The sequence below is a fragment of the Scyliorhinus canicula genome, chromosome 9 (assembly GCF_902713615.1).
Source record: "Scyliorhinus canicula chromosome 9, sScyCan1.1, whole genome shotgun sequence".
Classification (NCBI taxonomy): domain Eukaryota; kingdom Metazoa; phylum Chordata; class Chondrichthyes; order Carcharhiniformes; family Scyliorhinidae; genus Scyliorhinus; species Scyliorhinus canicula.
Genome location: NC_052154.1, coordinates 168,792,937 through 168,814,323, shown reverse-complemented (window position 1 = coordinate 168,814,323; position 21,387 = coordinate 168,792,937). Strand labels below are relative to the sequence as shown.

The window sequence follows — 21,387 nt, the reverse complement described above, 5'->3', positions numbered from 1 at the left end:
CTGCTGCTATTGACCAAGTTACCTAACTCTTATAGAACCCTTGTAACAGAATCCTTCGACGGGCTACTAGGGACGCAAAGGCCAGGACACCGGCCTCTTTCGCCTCCTGCACTCCCGGCTCTACCGCAACTCCAAAAATCGCGAGTCCCCACCCTGGTTTGACTCTGGATCCAACCACCCTCGACACCGTCCCCGCCACCCCCTTCCAGAATTCTTCCAGTGCTGGGCATGCCCAGAACATATGTGCGTGGTTCGCTGGACTCCCCGAACATCTGGTGCACCTGTCCTCACCCCCAAAGAACCTACTCATCCTAGTCCCGGACATGTGGGCCCGGTGCAGCACCTTAAATTGGATGAGACTAAGCCTCGCACATGAGGAGGAAGAGTTGACTCTCTCCAAGGCATCCGCCCAAGTCCCGTCCTCTATCTGCTCCCCGAGTTCCTCCTCCCATTTAGCCTTCAGCTCCTCCACTGATGACTCCTCCACCTCCTGCATTACCTTATAGATGTCAGACACCTTCCCCTCTCCTACCCACACCCCCGAAAGCACTCTGTCCATCGTCCCCTGCGAGGGCAGCAAAGGGAATCCCTCTACCTGTCGCCTAGCAAACGCCTTTACCTGCAGGTATCTGAACATGTTCCCTTGGGGAATGCTAAATTTATCTTCCAGTTCCCCCAGGCCCGCAAACCTCCCGCCAATAAACAGGTCCCTCAATTTGCTGATGCCCGCCCTTTGCCACCCCCTGAATCCCCCATCCGTGTTCCCCGGGATGAACCGATGGTTGCCACCCAGTGGAGCCTCCATCGAGCCCCCTGTTTCCCCCCGATGCCGTCTCCACTGTCCCCAGATTCTTAGGGTCGCCGCCACCACCGGGCTCGTGGTAAACCTCTTAGGGGAGAGCGGCAACGGTGCCGTTACCATGGCACCCAGGCTCGTACCTCTACATGACGCCATCTCCATTCTTTTCCATGCCGCCCCTCCCCCCTCCATCACCCATTTACGCACCATTGACACATTGGCTGCCCAATAGTACCCCAGAAGGTTGGGCAGCGCCAGTCCGCCTCTATCCCTTCCTCGCTCCAGGAACACCCTCCTCACTCTCGGAGTCCCATGTGCCCACACAAAGCTCAGAATACTGCTGGTCACTCTCCTAAAGAAGGCCCTGGGGATAAAGATGGGCAGGCACTGAAAGAGGAACAAGAACCTCGGAAGCACCGTCATTTTGACGGACTGCACCCTCCCCGCCAACGACAATGGCAGCATGTCCCACCTCCTGAACTCCTCCTCATCTGATCTACCAGTCTGGTGAAGTTATGCTTGTGAAGAGTCCCCCAGTCCCTGGCCACCTGCACCCCCAGGTACCTAAAGCTCTCCCCTGCCCGCCTAAGCGGGAGCCTACCAATTCCTTCCTCCTGGTCTCCAGGATGCACCACAAACACCTCGCTCTTGCCTAAGTTTATTTTATAACCTGAAAAGGTCCCAAACTCGGCTAGCAACTCCATCACTCCCGGCATCCCTCCCACCGGGTCCGCCACATACAGTAACAGGTCGTCGGCATACAACGACACCCTATGTTCCTCCCCACCTCGCACCAAGCCTCTCCACCTCTCTGAATCCCTCAACGCCATCGCCAGCGTCTCGATTGCCAGTGCAAACAACAAGGGGGACAGGGGGCAACCCTGCCTGGTCCCTCGGTAAAGCCGGAAGTACTCCGACCTCCTCCTATTCGTGGCCATGCACGCCATCGGGGTCTCATATAGCAGCCTTACCCATCTAATGAACCCTTCACCAAATCCAAACCTCCCCAACACCTCCCATAGGTACCCCCACTCCACTCTATCGAAGGCCTTCTCCGCATCAAGCGCCACCACTATCTCTGCCTCCCCCTCAATCGCCGGCATCATGATGACATTCAGCAATCTCCGCACATTCGTGTTCAGCTGCCTTCCCTTCACAAAACCTGTCTGGTCCTCGTGCACAACCCCTGGCACACAGTCCTCTATCCTGGTGGCCAGGATTTTTGCCAGCACCTTAGCATCCACGTTGAGGAGAGATATGGGCCTGTATGAACCACACTGCTGGGGGTCTTTGTCCTTCTTTAAAATTAACGAGATCAGCGCCCGCGACATCGTCGGGGGCAAAGTCCCCCCTTCCCACGCTTCGTTGCGTGTCCGCACCAGCAAGGGGCCCACTAGGTCCACAAACTTTTTATAAAATTCCACCGGGAACCCATCCGGCCCCGGTGCCTTCCCTGACCGCATCTGCCCGATCCCCTTAACTAGCTCCTCCAGCTCAATCGGCGCACCCAGCCCCTCCACCTTCTCCTCCTGCACCTTTGGGTAAGAAAGCCTGTCAAGGAACCTCTCCATTCCCCTCCTCTCCCCTGTTGGCTCCGACCGGTACAGTTCCCCGTAAAAGTGCTTGAAGACCTCATTCACCTCTACCCCCTTCCGCACCACATTCCCACTCTTGTCTCTCACTCCAGCAATCTCCTTAGCCGCATCCCGCTTGCGGAGCTGATGAGCCAGCATCCTACTCGCCTTTTCACCATGTTCGTACACTGCCCCTTGTGCCTTCCTCCACTGTGCCTCCGCCTTTCTAGTGGTCAGCAAATTAAATTTAGCCTGCAAGCTGCGCCTCTCCCCCAACAGTTCCTCCTCTGGTGCCTCTGCATACCTCCTGTCCACCTCCAGCATCTTTCCCACCAGTCTATCCCTCTCACTCCTCTCGCTCCTCTCCCTGTGTGCCCGGATGGATATCAGCTCCCCACGAATTACTGCCTTCAGGGCTTCCCAGACCATCCCCACCTGAACCTCCCCCGTATCATTCACCTCAAGGTACCCCTCAATACTTGCCCGGACCCTCCTACACTCCTCCTCCTCCGCCAACAACCCCACATCCAACCGCCAAAACGGACATTGGTCCCGCACCTCCCCCATCTCCAACTCTATCCAATGCGGAGCATGGTCGGAGATTGCAATGGCCGAATACTCGGCCTCCTCCACTCTCGGAATCAGTCCCCTACTCACCACGAAGAAATCTATCCGAGAGTAGACCCTATGTACGTGGGAGAAGAAAGAGTACTCGCGTGCCCTCGGCCTCACAAACCTCCATGGATCCACTCCACCCATCTGATCCATAAACCCTCTCAGTACCTTGGCCGCCGCCGGCCTCCTAGCGACCGTCACCTTGATGGCAACCGGGATCGCGTGTCCTCGCCCCGTTCCACGTGGGGCGAGGTGTGCCACGAGGTGACAGATATGTGTCACCGTCCCCCTACTCAGCCGGAGTCTCCTCCTGCAGGTGATGTCCGTCATTGTTAGGAAAGAGATCCAGGCACGGTACACCCTCGGCCTTGGTCGTCGGCCCGGTGCCGTGGCTGCACCCTCACACTCACCTCCTCCCCCTCCCCCCATGCTGCTCGATGACTGGCAACTCCTCGGCCCTTCCCTCTGCTGCTGCAGCTGGCCCTGCATCCACTGCGGGTTGTGGCTGTGGACGCTGCTCCATCTCCAAATGCAGTGCAGCGGCGCCAACCACTGCGCTGAACATAGCCGTTCTGTTCGCAGACATTGTGCTAACCTACAGAAGGGTGGTGGGGGCAGAGAAACGGGACATGTTAGACGGAGGTTAGTCGATACCTCGGCAGCGGCCTGCCACGGGATACCTGTGTGTCCCGATGTCCTGGTCGCGCTGCTGACACGCGGGCAGCATAACCCCTGGTCACTTTCTGCATCCAACGGGCAGTTAACTACGTCTTCCTCACCGGTGCGTCAGTGGCCTATGGCCGTAAGCCACAGGGAAACCAGCGGCCGTGTCCTCGTGACCGGCACGCCATGGCATGGTGGCAGAAATTTTGTAACCGGGGTTGAACGAGTCACTCGCTCACTCTCTCCCTACCCCCCCACTCCCACTCCCCCCCCCCAGTCTCCCACTCCCCCCTCAGTCTCCCACACTCCCCCCTCAGTCTCCCACACTTCCCCCCTCCGTCTCCCACTTCCCCCATCAGTCTCCCACTTCCCCCCTCAGTCTCCCCCACTCCCCCCTCAGTCTCCCACTTCCCCCCTCTGTCTCCCACACTCCCCCCCCCCCCCCACCCCCCGCTCTGGACCCCCTTCCCGTTCTCGGGGATGCCTTCCCCGTTGTGGCCAGACTCCAGCAGTGCGCTGAGCTGTGCGCTGAGCGGTGCGCTCACCTCCTCGAAGTTCTCGTCAGCCAGCACGACTGGTTGACGAACTTGAAAAGCAGGTGTGTTGGCCGACATGAAAACATTGCGTGATGACGTCGGGACTGCCGGAGAAGAGCGGGGGGCCAAAAAGTCGGGCTTCTGGTCGTGTCGGGGGGGTATGTCGAGGCCTTTGCCGGGAATGCTAACGTGTAGTTTGAGCGGGGTTCGGAGAATAGCGGGAGGGCGTTGGACCGGCGTCGCTGTGTAAATCGGCGGGGCCCGCTATTCTCCGGACCGGCGTGAGAGCGGAGAATCGCGCCCGGGATATTTGTGAAGCCAATCTTTTGTTGAATAATTTTAAAAATTCCCCTCCTGAAGAAACTTGGACATTGTTGCAGTTGAATTTCCTCAGCCGAAGTGGCTGTTCCATGGTCGCGGCACACTTACATGCTTGTCGCGACACACCTATTGGGAACCACTGTCAGATGGCACAGTGGTAGTACCAAACAACATAAGAACAAAAGAATTAGGAGCAGGAGTAGGCCATCTGGCCCCTCGAGCCTGCTCCACCATTCAGTGAGATCATGGCTAATACTTTGTGGACTCAGCTCCACTTTCCGGCCCGAACACCATAACCCTTAATCCCTTTATTCTTTAAAAAACTATCTATCTTTATCTTAAAAACATTTAATGAAGGAGCCTCTACTGCTTCACTGGGCAAGGAATTCCATAGATTCACAACCCTTTGGGTGAAGAAGTTCCTCCTAAACTCACGGCCTCACGGTAGCATGGTGGTTAGCATCAATGCTTCACAGCTCCAGGGTCCCAGGTTCGATTCCCGGCTGGGTCACTGTCTGTGTGGAGTCTGCACGTCCTCCCCGTGTGTGCGTGGGTTTCCTCCGGGTGCTCCGGTTTCCTCCCACAGTCCAAAGATGTGCGGGTTAGGTGGATTGGCCATGCTAAATTGCCCGTAGTGTAAGGTTAATGGGGGGATTGTTGGGTTACGGGTATACGGGTTACGTGGGTTTAAGTAGGGTGATCATTGTTCGGCACAACATCGAGGGCCGAAGGGCCTGTTCTGTGCTGTACTGTTCTATGTTCTATGTTCTAAACTCAGTCCTAAATCTACTTCCCCTTATTTTGAGGCTATGCCCCCTAGTTCTGCTTTCACCCGCCAGTGGAAACAACCTGCCCGCATCTATTCTATCTATTCCCTTCATAATTTTATATGTTTCTATAAGATCCCCCCTCATTCTTCTAAATTCCAAAGAGTACAGTCCCAGTCTACTCAACCTCTCCTCGTAATCCAACCCCTTCAGCTCTGGGATTAACCTGGTGAATCTCCTCTGCACACCCTCCAGTGCCAGTACGTCCTTTCTCAAGTAAGGAGACCAAAACTGAACACAATACTCCAGGTGTGGCCTCACTGACACCTTATACAATTACAGCATAACCTCCCTAGTCTTAAACTCCATCCCTCTAGCAGTGAAGGACAAAATTCCAGTTGCCTTCTTAATCACCTGTTGCACCTGTAAACCAAGTTTTTGTGACTCATGCACTAGCACACCCAGGTCTCTCTGCACAGCAGCATGCTTTACTATTTTACCATTTAAATAATAATCCCGTTTGCTGTTATTCCTACCAAAATGGATAACCTTACATTTGTCAACATTGTATTCCATCTGCCAGACCCTAGCCCATTCACTTAACCTACCCAAATCCCTCTGCAGACTTCCAGTATCCTCTGCACTTTTCGCTTTACCACTCATCTTAGTGTCATCTGCAAACTTGGACACATTGCCCTTGGTCCCCAACTCCAAATCATCTATGTAAATTGTGAACAATTGTGGGCCCAACACTGATCCCTGAGGGACACCACTAGCTACTGATTGCCAACCAAAGAAACACCCATTAATCCCCACTCTTTGCGTTCTATTAATTAACCAATCCTCTATCCATGCTACTACTTTACCCTTAATGCCATGCATCTTTATCTAATGCAGCAACCTTTTGTGTGGCACCTTGTCAAAGGCTTTCTAGAAATCCAGATATACCACATCCATTGGCTCCCCGTTATCTACTGCACTGGTAATGTCCTCAAAAAATTCCACTAAATTAGTTAGGCACGACCTCCCCTTTATGAACCCATGCTGCGTCTGCCCAATGGGACAATTTCTATCCAGATGCCTCGCTATTTCTTCCTTGATGATAGATTCCAGCATCTTCCCTACTACTGAAGTTAAGCTCACTGGCCTATAATTACCCGCTCTCTGCCTACCTCCTTTTTTAAACAGTGGCGTCACGTTCGCTAATTTCCAATCTACCGGGACCACCCCAGAGTCTAGTGAATTTTGGTAAATTATCGCTAATGCATTTGCAATTTCCCTAGCCATCTCTTTTAGCACTCTGGGATGCATTCCATCAGGGCCAGGTGACTTGTCTACCTTTTGGCCCCATTAGCTTGCCCATCACTACCTCCTTAGTGATAACAATCCTCTCAAGGTCCTCACCTGTCATAGGCTCATTTCTATCAGTCACTGGCATGTTATTTGTGTCTTCCACTGTGAAGACCGACCCAAAAACCCTGTTCAGTTCCTCAGCCATTTCCTCATCTCCCATTATTAAAACTCCCGTCTCATCCTCTAAAGGACCAATATTTACCTTAGCCACTCTTTTTTGTTTTATATATTTGTAGAAACTTTTACTATCTGTTTTTATATTCTGAGCAAGTTTACTCTCATAATCTATCTTACTCTTCTTTATAGCTTTTTTAGTAGCTTTCTGTTGCCCCCTAAAGATTTCCCAGTCCTCTAGTCTCCCACCAATCTTTGCCACTTTGTATGCTTTTTCCTTCGATTTGATACTCTCCCTTATTTCCTTAGATATCCACGGTCGATTTTCTCTCTTTCTACCGTCCTTCCTTTTTGTTGGTATAAACTTTGCTGAGCACTGTGAAAAATCGCTTGGAAGGTTCTCCACTGTTCCTCAACTGTTCCACCATAAAGTCTTTGCTCCCAGTCTACTTTAGCTAGTTCTGCTCTCATCCCATTGCAATCTCCTTTGTTTAAGTACAAAACACTAGTATTTGATTTTACTTTCTCACCCGCCATCTGTATTTTAAATTCCACCATATTGTGACCGCTCCTTCCGAGGGGATCCCTAACTATGAGATCATGAATCAATCCTGTCTCATTACACAGGACAAGATCTAGGACCGCTTGTTCCCTCGTAGGTTCCATTACATTCCCTCGTAGGTTCCATTACAGTACGGACAAAGATTTTTAAAACTATATTACGCATGTCAAAAGCATCTATTGTTTTCCAGGATGATTTTGTGTTTCTGTATTCCATAAATAAAATGTTTCATCTGCACACATTTTCTGTTTGCTCAACATGACTTCCTGTTGTCATGTTTTGGCTATGTATTTTCGGAACAGAGGAACAGGAGCATGCCATTTAGCCCCTTGATCCTGTTTTATTTAATGAGATCATTGCTGATCTGTGGCCTAACTCCAAATACCTGCCACATCCCATTATCCCTTAACACTGTTGATAGATTTTTAACAATCTCATTTATAAAATTAATAATTGATCCAGCACAATTGCCGTTTGAGGAAGAGAGCTCCAAACTTCTATTATCCTTTGCATGAAGAAATGTCTCCTAATTTTACTCCTGAAAGGTCTCGTTCTAATTTTTTGACTATGCCCGGAGCCTCGACCCCAAACAAGTGGTAATAATTTCCCCATACCTACCCTATATCCATTCACTTTAATATCGTGCATGCTTTGATCAGATCATCCATTATTCTTTTAGATTCCAGGGAATAAAACCCTAGTTTGTTCAATATCTTCATATAGCTTAACCCATGGAGTGTCTCGGTATCAATATAGTAAATTTATACTGTAATCCTCCAACCAATATATTTTTCCTAAGGTGTGGTCTTCCGACTGCTTGCAATACTTAAGGTGTGGTCTAACCATGGCTTTGTGTAGCTGAAGCATGACTGTTTCACCCCTTGTATTCAAGTTCTCTAGATATATATTCCAATCACATCTTTGGTAATGAATACAATGGATAATTGAGGCCCCAACAAGGACCCTTATAGGATGCCACTAGTCACATTCCGCCAATTAAGAGAATCTGCCCACTATACCTACCATTTGCTTTGCCAATTTCCTAGCTGGATCAATCATGGCTTAAATTCATGAGCTTCAACTTTAGTCTCTTAAAAGGGACTTAATGCCTACTGAAAGTCCATATAAATAATATCCGTAGGCATTCCCCATTCACTTGTCACCTTTTCAAAAGAATTTACTCAGATTCTTAGGCATGACCTACCCACTATGAATTTCCATAACCTCACATAACTGCTCCAAAATGGTGCCAAACCCCTTACCCCCTCCCCAGTACAATGCCATTGCTATCTAATTCCAGTTGTATCTTCCTGAGCATCCTGCAGCGTTTTTTTAAGCTTTGTAAATGCGAGGTGTAAACTATAAATACGTAGTCAAAGAAATAACATTTTCAGAGCATTACAGTGTTGAGTATACCATCCATTATGTCGTTTGGTACTGTGTGGCAGGGATTCAGACGGACCTGGCGGCTCAATTCTGAACATCCTTGGGGACTATCAGTAGCAGAGTTGCAACCAGCCGAGATCTATGTGTAGCCTCATGGCCTGGCATGTCACTCATTGTTCTATTGTTATCAAGTCAGTCGATCAATCAGGACATGAACGTCATTAGTGAACCAGATAGGTTTTTATGACCAGCGGTAGTTTTAGCTTTAAATCCTACCAACTATTGTGAACAGTAAGAAACTGTTCCCACTCGAGAGCATCAGGAACTAGAGGGCACAGATTCAAAATAATTGGCAAAAGGAGTAAAAGTGAAGTGAGGAAAGATTTTTCACTCAAAGTGTGGTTGGAGACTGGAACAAACTTCCTGAAAGGGTGGTGGAGGCAGGTTCAGAGGTATTCAAAAGGGAATTGGAATGCTATCGGACAAGAAAGAATATACAAGGTTACATAGATACATAGAAGATAGGAACAGGAGGAGGTTTTTTGGCCCTTCGAGCCTGCTCCGCCATTCATTACGATCATGGCTGATCATCCAAATCAATATCCTAATCCTGCTTTCTCCCTATTGCCTTTGATCCCATTCTCCCCAAGTGCTATACCCAGCCGCCTCTTGAATATATTCAACGTTTTAGCATCAACTACTTCCTGTGGTAATGAATTCCACAGGCTCACCACTCTTTGTGTGAAGAAATGTCTCCTTATCTCTGTCCGAAATGGTTTACCCTGAATCCTCAGACTGTGACCCCTGGTTCTGGACCCATCATCGGTAACATCTTCCCTGCATCTACTTAATCAGGTTAAGGAGTGGGAGTAGGTAGAATGCTCTGTCAGAGAGAAAGTGCAGACTTGATGGTCTGAATTACAACCTCCTGCACTGCAAAGATTTTGTGATGGAGTTTGAACTCATGACCCCAACATGATTTGGGATCTGGATTATTAGTCCAATGGCATTGACACTGCCTATGTGCATTTTAGAGGAGGAAGATTGCTCAAGTATCCAGTATGACTCCAGTTTCACTCTCTACAAGTCAGTGAGCCTGATGTTATCCCCCACATAGCATAACCCCCTATTGTTACTAAGCCTTTGTGCCTGTGCCTCACTGTGATCTATGCCAATGATGATATTCTTTTAATTTATTAAACTTCATATCCATTTTCTGTCAATGTTTCCCATTATAAATTTCTTTATCCACCTTTAATCTGCAGTAAGAAATCTTACAACACCAGATTAAAGTCCAACAGGTTTGTTTAGAATTACTAGCTTTCGGAGCGCAGCTCCTTCATCAGGTGAGTCCACCCCAACCAGTGTATAATTACAATAGGATAAATTTAGGAGTCTCCTGATTTGCCTATGGTGCATGCAGTTGCACAGCTGGCTCCCAGAGAAGCCTGTGATATAGTCATCCAGGCAGGTTTCATTTAAAATGTGCCTGTGCAGCCATCAGAAAGCTTGTGACCCTTACACACCAACACATCTCATTCCAACAGTAAGCCAGTGGACCATCACATTTGTCCTTCTTCAAGGCTGATCAAGGCATTCACCGAAAGACTACTGTCCAAGGTGAATAGGAGATGCAACAAAGTTGGGGCCATGAGAATGAGGTGTTCACATAAAGCCATGCATTAATTCAGCGAAACTAATCATGAATAAATTTAAATTCCTTGTCCAACTAAAAAGTCTTCCTTTTCTGCTTTCCATTACTTGTACATAGTGCTCCTCCCCTAGCTTCAAATGAGCTGGAGGTAGGCTACACATTATCCTGCTCTTAGATACGAGATGCCTGTGGCGGATGTTCTCTGCGTTATGAAGCTCAGAAGCGTCCTGCCAAAAACCGCCCCACCTGCACTTTTGCAGGAGCAAGCTTGGTCATTGAGGCAGGTGATAGCTTGTGTGGCTCCATCCGGACAAGGGCAGAGAAATGGGGTGCTGTGAGAACAGTGCCATTGCTATGTGCCCTTTCCTGTATCTTCACTGTCAGGGTTGGGGGGGGGGGGGATGCTCGCATGGGGAGGAAAGGTCTCGGCAGGGGCGGGGAGGTGGGGTGCTCCTGGTCACACCCTGAGCTCATGACCACCGTCACCTCGTCCCAGGCAGCACTGGCTGCTCTGTGACTCATCCTCAGCAACCCTCTGGAGAATTGGGCATCCTTCCTGGCCTCCACCGCATCGAGGAGCCTCCCCAGGTCTGCAACCCTGAATCTTGGGGCCGGTTGTCTCAGCACCATGGCTGCGAGCTGAATGGGGCTGGCAGTGCAATTGCTGTTTAAGTGCTACTTGACCTTGTTAGCGGGGCGGGGGGGGGGGGGGGGGGGGGCTGGCGGGCGAGCACGGTCATGGCGAATCGGCTGGCAAGCCTTCATTTGTGGCGAGAAGCTTGTGGGACCTCGTTAAATGGACCAATTAACGTTGAATAGTGTTGCTGGCCTCGTCGGGCCGAGCACTGGGAAGCTCGCCGCAGTTCTCACTCGCGACTGCACTTGGAAATCTTCCAGAGAATCGCGTTCTGTATCTGATTTCTGATGGAGATTGTGATCAGTGCGAGTACCTGTGACACCGATGCTTGGGATGCACTCCTCCATTCTCTTTCCAAAGTGTGTACTGCCATTAATAATGTTGATAGCAGAATGCATATCACTTTGTTGCTCCATATGTTGTTTTTTTTCATGGATGACCCCTGAGGCTAAACATCCAGGTCCAGCTCAAAATAATCTGGAGTGTATTGCACTCTCCAACAGGGAATCTACACAATCTCCTTCTCCAGCATATACTTCTGCTCACAGGTAATGTGTTGACTACTGTGTTACACCCCTGTAATGTAGGACCCACCAAGGTGTGTGCGCTGGTGCTGATGGAGGGTGTACAAGAATCCTTTGACGATGCGTCTTCAAAATGTTTCTTGGCCTGATGCTTCATCAGCTCAATCAGAACACGTTGCGGACCTATGGGAAATGAAAGACATCAGTTAGTGCTGAGAATGTAAAGGGATAGACACTCAACATATGTAGATCTTGACACGCACTGTGGGGGCCAGAATAGGTCGTGCCCAGGCCCTGTTCGCGCCGTCGTGAAACACAACGGCGTTCACGATAGCACGGGCACTTGGTCCGCGGAGCGGAGAATCGCCTCCGTAATTTATTGATGACATCTAATTCACTGTGATGAAAGTTAAGAATCATATGGCAGTGCATTATCTAATGCTGTCACCAGGCATCTGGGCCAACTTCATAATTCCATTACTGAGTCCAGTACTTGTGCCAACTTATTGATCTCCAGGGTGTCCACCTCCATTGTGGTCAGGGTTGCAGTGGCTGCAGTTCCAACCTGTGGTTCTCTCTCTGGTGTTGTGGGTGCTGTTCTGCAATGAGAGAAGGCAGAGTGTTAGGATTATTGTGAGTGAAGTAAGAATATTTGAGCAGACTAACCGTGAGCAGAGTGGGTGCAAGAGGGAAATAGGATGAGGGCGAGTCTGAGTGCTATCTGATATGATAGGAATTTGGGGAGTAGTTTGGACTGAAAGGAATTTGTTTACTTCTCTTGCCAGCAAACCTTTCTGTTACTGTGCAGGAGATGGCTGCTGAGGTCAGAGAGTGATGGTTTCCAGCAGAGAGTGCCATGACATTCAGCCTTGCGGACTTAAAGAAGTCATTAAACCTTTTCTGGCACTGAATTCATGTGCTGGGCACCACACTCCTACTCACAGCCTCTGCTATTTTCAGCCATGCCTGCTTCATTAATCTGACTGGCCTTCTCTCAATCTCTGGTAAGAGGACTTCTCTTCTAACCTTTTCTGCATCCATCATTACCTCCAAGAAAGAACCCAGGAACTGAGAGAGGTCTTGCTTCCATTATCCAGGCATTTGGCTTTAAACCAAGATTGTTAAACATGTGCCAAGACAGCTTTACAATTGCATGTGGAGAATAGCTGTGCACTATATTCATATCACTATTGTGCTGTTACCTGTGGGAAGTAAACTGGATAAAGGTAATTACCGTTCAAGAAGGCAGCACACCACTACCTCTTAAGGACAATTCGGGATGGGCAATAAATGCAGAGATGCCTATATCTCATGAATGAATAAATAATTACATATTATGTACAATTCAGGTACACACATCTCCCAGGATAGTTTATCAAGTAAAATGTACAATGTAATGTAATCCTAAAATATAGAGACCTAGAAGTCTCCAGGGCACGATCAATTCCAGCCCCCTTTGACCCAGAGTCGCAACACAATTGAATTAACAAATAACTCTGAGCAAAATACCCGAAGTCTTTGGTCTTTGGCTGCCCAATAATTACAGTCACCTGATTTGTAAATTTAAACAAAATTTATTTTTATTAATAACAAAATTTATAACCAAATATGCAGCAAATACAATTAATTGGTTGACTATCATCTAATTCCTAATCCGCCACTTTAATTTGCCCCACTCTCTGTATATACATACATACACACACGGACACATACACAGACACAAGACAAATAAACCTAGAGGGGTTTAATGTAAGTCAAAATGTAATCCATCAGAGTCAGCATGGTTTTACAGATGGAGTGATAAGTCACATGATGATTTATCATTGATTTCAGGTAGCAGATCCTCTGAAAGTTTCACTTTGTTACAGAATTACACACCCTGGATGGGATTTTCTGTGCAACCCCGCCGCATGTTTTGTGGTGGCGGAGGCAGCCACCATTGGCCGGCAGCAAGATCTTCTGGTCTTGTTATTGTCAACAGGGTTTCGCAATGAATGCAGCCCTTGCAGCCAGGAAACCCGTGGTGGGGGTGCGCCAAAGGTGGGACCGGAAGATCCCGCTGGCTTGAACGGCCGGAAAATTCTGGCTCCCGAGAGTCTTACCAGTTTACTTCTTTTGTTCCCATTTATTTTATTTTTATTATTTTGGTCCATAGATCCATAATCAGGATGTGTCTTTAAGCAGAAGGCTCAATGTGAAACAATCTGCTTTCCAGGACACAGTGTTCCCAGGTTTTGTATTTTGGAGAGGAGAAACCAGACTCTTCAGCACTGAGTTGATTATTGTAACCAGCTTTAGACAGAGTCTGTTCAATTGGCAAACTGGCAACAGGTGGGTTGGCCAGGGACAGTGTTCTACCTGACAATGGTCAGGAATGGTTCCTGTGTGATGCTTTCTGAGAGAACTGGGCAGAAGTATTTAGACCTTGGAAGTGAAAGGAAGTCTCCCCTGTTTGCTGAAACAAAAGAACTGCTGTATTTTGCTGAAAGCAGTGAATGCCTGGCAGATCCTTTGCTGTAAGCTTGAACTGATGCTGAGTCTGCAGAGAGATTAGACAAACTTGCCAGATAAAACCATCTCAAACTTGGAAGGAAAAAGGACCAAAATAAAAGCCTGAACTTCAGAAAGACATTGACTGAAAATCATCCCAGTACATCAAAGATCCTTCTCTTTATTTTTGTTAATTTTTTTTCCCCATTCCACCACTCTTTCCCCTCTGTGTTGTTTGTCTGTGTGTAAAGAGAGCGGGGCGAGTTAGGAAGAAGGGGTTGGGAAAGGGGCAGTACATTTTCTGTATGTGTAATTATAATACTGTACACAATAAAAGGCTACTTGTGTTAAAGTGGGCTCAACCAGGGACTTGGGGTATTTTAAATAAAATCGAATTTCACTTGTATTGTGACACCCGGCAAAGGAGGGCTGGAATTTACCGCAAACTATCCTGTGACACAAATCATGCTTTTTCATGAATCACATGCATCCCCAAGCACTGGCCTTGAATTTTTGATTGCCATCTTTCTTTGCTTTTCTGAGGGTGAAGGGTCAGAGGACTCCCTGGATGGTAGTACAGATGCAGTGTGTCAAAGCCAGCCACCTTTGGACCAAGTCCGTGCTGGCTTTCAGATCTTGCCAGTTTTTGGTTTGGGCCGGGTCAGATCGGATTGAGTCAAGGTTTGTAGTTGGAAAGGGAAAAGACAGGCACACAAAGCCAATAACTAGTCAGTGCGCTACTGCGCCAATGCAGTACCTAGCCCAACAAGCCAGTAAGTTATCACACTCGTCTAATAATAATAAAAATGTATGTATGGTAGCTTAAACATGTGTGGTTTTCAGATGGCGGGATATTAGACACTACCTGTATGACCATTTTGCTGATCCTAGGTAACCCATTCTGCCGGGCCACTTGCTCAATTTTCCTCTGGAGCATTTATTCTTTGGTATCTTTCCTAATTTGTTGGATATCTTTATCCAGTCTCCCTAACTATTTTCGAGGAAACATTAAACTCTCATGCTGCTGTGCAATTGTTTGTCTTCTTGGTGAATTCTACAACTTTCACTTTAAATTGATCTGTGTACTTGTTATTCTTCTCAAAGGCTTCTTGATAGATTATGTAGTCTACCTGAATTTCAGGGGTTCTATATTTATGTGAGTAACTGATGACATTTTGGGCGCAATCTACTGTCCGCTTCGTGCCCAAATGGGAGTACGGCGCGGCTGGTTGATACCGGGAAAATCATACTGCATGTTTTTCTGCAGCCAGTGAGCCTCGTGTGATCTACCCAGATCTTGTGAGGTGTTGCGATTACCTCATTTTTAAATCTACTTAGAAGTGCTCACTCGGGATCAGATAGGCTCCCAGCATCTATCAGCCTCCCCAGGGAGTCCCCAGCCGGGCGCCATTCATGCTGGTCCTGGCCCATCATGACCAGCCACGTATAGCAGCCTAAAGTGGATTTTCCTCATTGAGCTGAAAACGTTCTGACATTAAACCTTTTTTTTTAGAAAATAAGTTGGGAAAAACAAGCATCTCCTGGCCCATCGGAAACCCGTGAATGGTCAGGGACAGGGCAAGGTGGCTCTCCCACTGGAACACGGGCACCTTGACACTGCTGGGCCGGCAAATTGGCACAGCCACCCTGGCACTGGTGCCCAGGTGGCACTGCAAAGCCGAAAGGGGGCGTGAAAAGGCCTGAAAAGGATCCTCCTCAGGAACCCCATAGCGGGGTACCATCTCTTGGGGGGGGGACGGGGGTTAATGCCCATATGTGTAGGATGTGACATTGCCCATGGGGGGGGGGGGGGGGGGGGGGGGGGGACGGACCTAAAGCCCTCAACGTGGTGGCCGATCACTGAGGAGCCAGTCTGGAAAGCAAGTTCAGCTCCCCAGTGAAGAAAATAATTCTAAATGTGGGTTTGATTTGGGAAAAAAACCCCAGGGCCCAAAAAAATGATGAAGGTCGGAATTCTCCGGCCGGTGGGATTCACTTTTCCCGTTGGCAGTGCACCGCCGGCAATGGGTTTCCTGGTGACATTGGTTGTCTTCAATGGAAAACCCCATTGAAAAGCGGCGGGAAGATAGAGGGCATGATCTACCGAGAAACACACTGCTATCTTACGCCCATCCGGGTAGATCGGTATTTCCCGTTGAGGCCATGCTTAGCCCAGTCTTCTGCACTAAGGAGCTCTGGTCGCTGGAACTCCTCGCAGCCCCGCACCCCCGTACAGGGAACCCCATGGCCCAATCATCGCTGTGCAAAAAGCGCCAGCTTGACAGTGCCAGTCTAGCACCCTGTCAGTGCCCCATCATCTGACAGTGCCACCAGGGCACCTTGGCATTGAGAAGCTGGCATCCAGGTGTCACTGCCAGTCTGGGCCGTGTCACCTGGGTGCCAGCTTTGCAGTGCCAGCCTTGGGCCTTGCACCTGGCGCCTCCAATTCCCTGGGAGACACCCACGAGTGCCGTTCCATCTGGCCCACATTTATGGAAACCAGCACTTCAGGGGTTTAGACAAGATATAGGATACAAATCCTAGGTTTTCTCTTCCCCGAACTGATGCATGGATGAACAATAAATTAGTTGACATTCAATTATGACTTACAATTGTGACTCGCCATCTTTGGATCATGATGACTGCCAAACTGTCTAGTACTCAGGCTGTAGGAACATCACGGTAATTTTTTCATTATTTCAGTTTGGATTTTTCCCCCTTCATTCAGCAAATTAAGTATTTTAGCGTTGCAGTCGAACTTGCCAGTCTGAATGGGTATTTTGGCTGACCATATAGTCATTGAGTCATACAGTACAGAAAAGGCCCTTCGGCCCATCATGTCTGCACCAGCCAAAAACAACCACTTAATCATTCTAATCCCATTTACCAGCACTTCACCCATAGCCTTTATGCCCTGGATCACAAGTGCATATCTAAATACTTCTTAAATGTTATGAAGGTCTCTGCCGCTACCACCCTTTCAGGCAGCGAATTTCAAACTCCCATCCCCCTCTGGGTAAAAATGATTTTCCTCACATTCCGTCTAAACCTCTTAACCCATCCACCAAGGGAAATAGTTTGTTCCTGTCTGTATGCCCCTCAAAATTTTATACATCTCAATCATGTCCCCTCTCAGTCTCCTCTAATCCGAGGAAAGCAACCAAGTCTATCCAATCTCTCTTCATAACTAAAACTCTCCAGCCCAAGCAACATCCTGGTAAATCTCTGCACCCTTTCCAGTGCTTTCCAGTGGCCCCTTGTTCCGCACTGTAACCAATCACTGTTTGTCGATGTACCATTTGTCAATGTTCTCTGTTGATTATTCTTTTTGTCTACTATGTACGTACTGTGTACGTTCCCTCGGCCGCAGAAAAATACTTTTCACTGTACTTCGGTACATGTGACAATAAATCAAATCAAATTACTCCTATAATGTGGATTCCAGAACTGCACACAATACTCTAACTGTGGCTCAACCAACATTTTATACAGTTCCAGCATAACCTCCCTACTCTTAAACTCTATGGGCGCGATTCTCCGCACCCCACGCTGGGAGGGCCGGGAGAATCACGACACTCCGCCCTGGCACCCCCCGCGATTCGCCCACCACCCCACAAAATGGCGTGTCGCGTTTTGCGACAGGCCGCTCGGAGAATCGCCGGTCGGCGTTTCTCACGGCGACCGGCGATTCTCCGGCCCGGATGGGCCGAGCGGCCTGCCGAACCTGACCGGTTCACGCCGGCGCCAACCACACCTGGTCGTTGCCAGCGTGAACAGCGCGCGACCGGTGAGTGTGGAGCCTGTGGGGGGCGGAGGGAGGATCGAGCACCACGGGCATGCTCAGGAGATGTCTGGCCCGCGATCGGTGCCCACCGATCGTCAGGACGGCATCTCTAAAAGACGCACTCTTTTCCCTCCGCCGCCCCGCAAGTTCAAGCCGCCATGTTTTGCGGGGCAGTGGAGGGGAAGAAGGCAACCGTGCATGCGCGGGTTAGTGCCGGCCAACCTGCGCATGCGCGGCTGACGTCATTTCGGTGCCGCTGGCCGCTTCATTCCCGGCGCCCCGCTTTGACGCAAGCGTCAAGGCCGGGCGCTCGGAATTCACGGGCCGCCGCTCCTAGCCCCCCGGGGAGAGGAGAATAGGGGGCGAGGAGCGGCCTCCGACGCCGGTGTGAAACACTCCGGGTTTCACTCCGGCGTCGGCTGTTTGTCTCCCTTTGGGAGAATTGCGCCCTACGCCTCTGCTAATAAAGGTAAGTGTCTCATATATTCTGGTAAATGCCTGAACCTTTTTTGACCAACAGTCTCATATGCATGCTTCCAGCAGGGTTCCTGGGCCATGAACGAAATAAAACTCTGGCTGATTTTAAAATATGTTGATTATTCCAATCAAGATCAAGGAGTTTAAGATTTATTGTTCACTAACATACAGTGATATGTTCCTTGACCTACATTGGGCGAGGAGTTGACATGTTTTTTTGTGCTTAGTGCTAGTAGCATTGTCATTGCATGCATCTCTGACAAAAGAGTAACTTTTTCTAAATATATATGAACTTTTTCAGGCAAATCTATGCTTTGTGGACATAGACAACCATTTTATTGAACTTCCAGAAGATTTACCACAGTTTCCAAATAAACTGGAATTCATTCAAGAAGTCTCAGAGATCCTAATGGCATTTGGGATTCCACCTGAAGGTAACCTGCACTGCAGTGAAAGTGCCTCTAAGCTGAAGAACTTTAAAGGAAGCGATGTGGTCTGCGATAAGAAGAACGGAAATGTAGCTGGATCAGCACTGAACACTTATGAATTGCTAAAGGAAAACAAAACTATGGCAAGATTGCAGGCTCTTGTCAAAAGAACTGGTGTCAGTTTGGAGAAGGTTAGTTTTTAATTAATTTTTAGTTATACAGCACAATTTGAAGATGTCTCTCGATAACTGTAAAGATCTAAAATAGCCTCAGCCTTCAATATCATTGAATCCCTGCAGTGCAGAAAGAGGCCATCTGACCCATTGAGTGTGCACTGAACCTTCGAATGGGCACTCTACCAGATGTCCATGGCTGGTATTTGAGAGCAAAAAATAACTTCCTCTTGATGCGGCAGCATCGGGCCACCAGTGCAGGTCTGCACAGGCCCCAGCGTGGTGCAGGAGTGTAGCCCCGCCCCCTTATGACAGTACAGCTTGGGACGCCCATTGAGGGCAGCATTTAAACAGCAGATTTAGATTGAACAGGCAACATATTTAATAAGTGTTTTAAAGTTTCTGAAACAATTTTCTTAATGATTCTTTAAAAATAATTTTAGGATTAAAGGTGATTATTTATCAGTGAACATATTTGTTTTAAATGTGTGAAACTATTTAAATCTGCACTATATTATTATATAACTTTACGTGTGGCCTGCTTAAAAGTATTCGTATTTAAATGTAAATTATGGTCATAAGATTTTAAAATGCTCCAGGGCTTTTTATTGTCACTGTCCTTGTAACAGGGGCTGGTTTAGGACACTGGGCTAAATTGTTGGGTTTTAAAGCAGACCGGCAGCACGGTTCAATTCCCGTACCAGCCTCCCCGAACAGGTGCCGGATTGTGGCGACTAGGGGCTTTTCACAGTAACTTCATTGAAGCCTACTCGTGACAATAAGCGATTTTCATTTCATTTCATTTTTCATCTAATTTTTTTTTGATTTGTGTTTCTAGAATCATAAAATCACTGCAGTGCATCAAGCCACTCGGCCCATCGAGTATGCACTGACATTTCAAAGGATCACCCTACCCGCCATATCCCCGTAACCCCACCTAATCTTTGGACACTAAGGGACAATTTAGCAAGGCCAATCCACCTAACCTTTTTTTAAATATAAATTTAGAGCATCCAATTATCTTTTCTCCAATTTAAGGGCAATTTAGCGCGGCTAATCCTGCTAACCTGCACATCTTTGGGTTGTAGGGTGACACCCACGCAGACATGGGGAGAATGTGCAAACTCCACATGGACAGTGACCCAGGGCGGGATTCGAACCCGGATCCTCAGCGCCGCAGTCCCAGTGCTAACCACTGCACCACATGCCGCCCTCCAATCCACCTAACCTGCACACCTTTGGACTGTGAGAGGAAACCGAAGCACCGGGAGAAAACGGCGGGGGCACGGTGGCACTATGGTTAGTGCCAGGGATCCGGGTTCAATTCCTGCCTTGGGTGACTGCGTAGACTTTGTACGTACTTCCAGTGCCTGCGTGGGTTTCCTCCGGGTGCTCTGGTGTCCTCCCACAGTCCAAAGGTGTGCAGGTTAGGTGGATTGGTCATGCTAATTTGCCCCTTAGTGTCCAGGGATGTAGATGGTAGGTTCTGGGGATAGGACAAAGTAGGGTGCTCTTTCAGGGGTCATTGAAAACTCGATAGGCTGAATGGCCTCCTTCTGCACTGTACGAATTCTATGGATCAATTCCATGGTTCTAGGAAACCCTCATCATCATGGGAGAATATGCAAATACCCCACAGTCACCCAAAGTCTGTATTTAACACGGGCCTCTGGTGTTGTGAGGTAGCAGTGCTTTTTAAAAAATATATTTTTATTGGGAATTTTGACATTTCTACAAGAATTTACAGCAACTGTAATTTTAGCTATTTTACATAGAATGAATTCTCTCGATACATGGAACTCACCATACAGGGTGCGTTAGCTATGGTCCTAGGGGATCGAGCAAGATGCAGGCAAAGGTAATTTGCAAAGAGAATGCTGCTGAGCGCTTGCTGGGCCAAACCGTGGGTCGCGCGCTGTACACCCACTTGGTCATCTGGGGCCAGTATCTGGCTGTGCTTCCCTCAGCGGGAGCTTATATGTAGTTCGGGAGGGGGGGGGGGGGCAGTGGAAGAGAATGGGGCAGGGGGAGAGTCCTTGTTTGGGTTCACCCAGAGGTCGACTGATAATGTTGTACTGCTTACCTGCCCCCCTCTTTGGTGGATGAGCTCTTGCTTTTGTTGCTGTGAGCCTTGCGGCTTTCTCCTATTCTACCTGTCCTGTGTTTCCCATTGGTGCTTTTATAGCCCCCCTTCCTGCACCCGCCCCTTCCTGCCAAATTCCCCCACTCCCCACTCCTCCTGCTCTTCCCTGTTGTGTTCTGTTGTCTTATCCTTGCAATGATTCATACAGAACTGCTGATGACTTACTTAGAATGATGATTTATTAGTTAACACGTGGAAGGATAACAGACAGAGTGCTATGCAAACTAGGTTGCTCTGGAATTACCCGATGTGTGACTGTCCTTGTGTACACCTTACTACCAACTGATGATAGCCGGATGTCACATGACTGATACCTGGCTCCACCTGCTGGTGGAAGGTCGCATTGCTGAGCGTATGCAATATTATTCACAGGCATATCACCACATC

General features: G+C 48.4%; 1 protein-coding gene across 1 annotated transcript in view; it reads left to right on the top strand.

Annotated features, from left to right (window-relative positions):
• Positions 1-21,387, top strand: part of LOC119971886 (DENN domain-containing protein 5A-like) — a 387,311-nt gene that overhangs the window by 171,832 nt on the left and 194,092 nt on the right. The window contains 1 exon segment of the mRNA XM_038808165.1: positions 18,558-18,875. Coding sequence (XP_038664093.1) covers positions 18,558-18,875 — 318 coding nt within the window.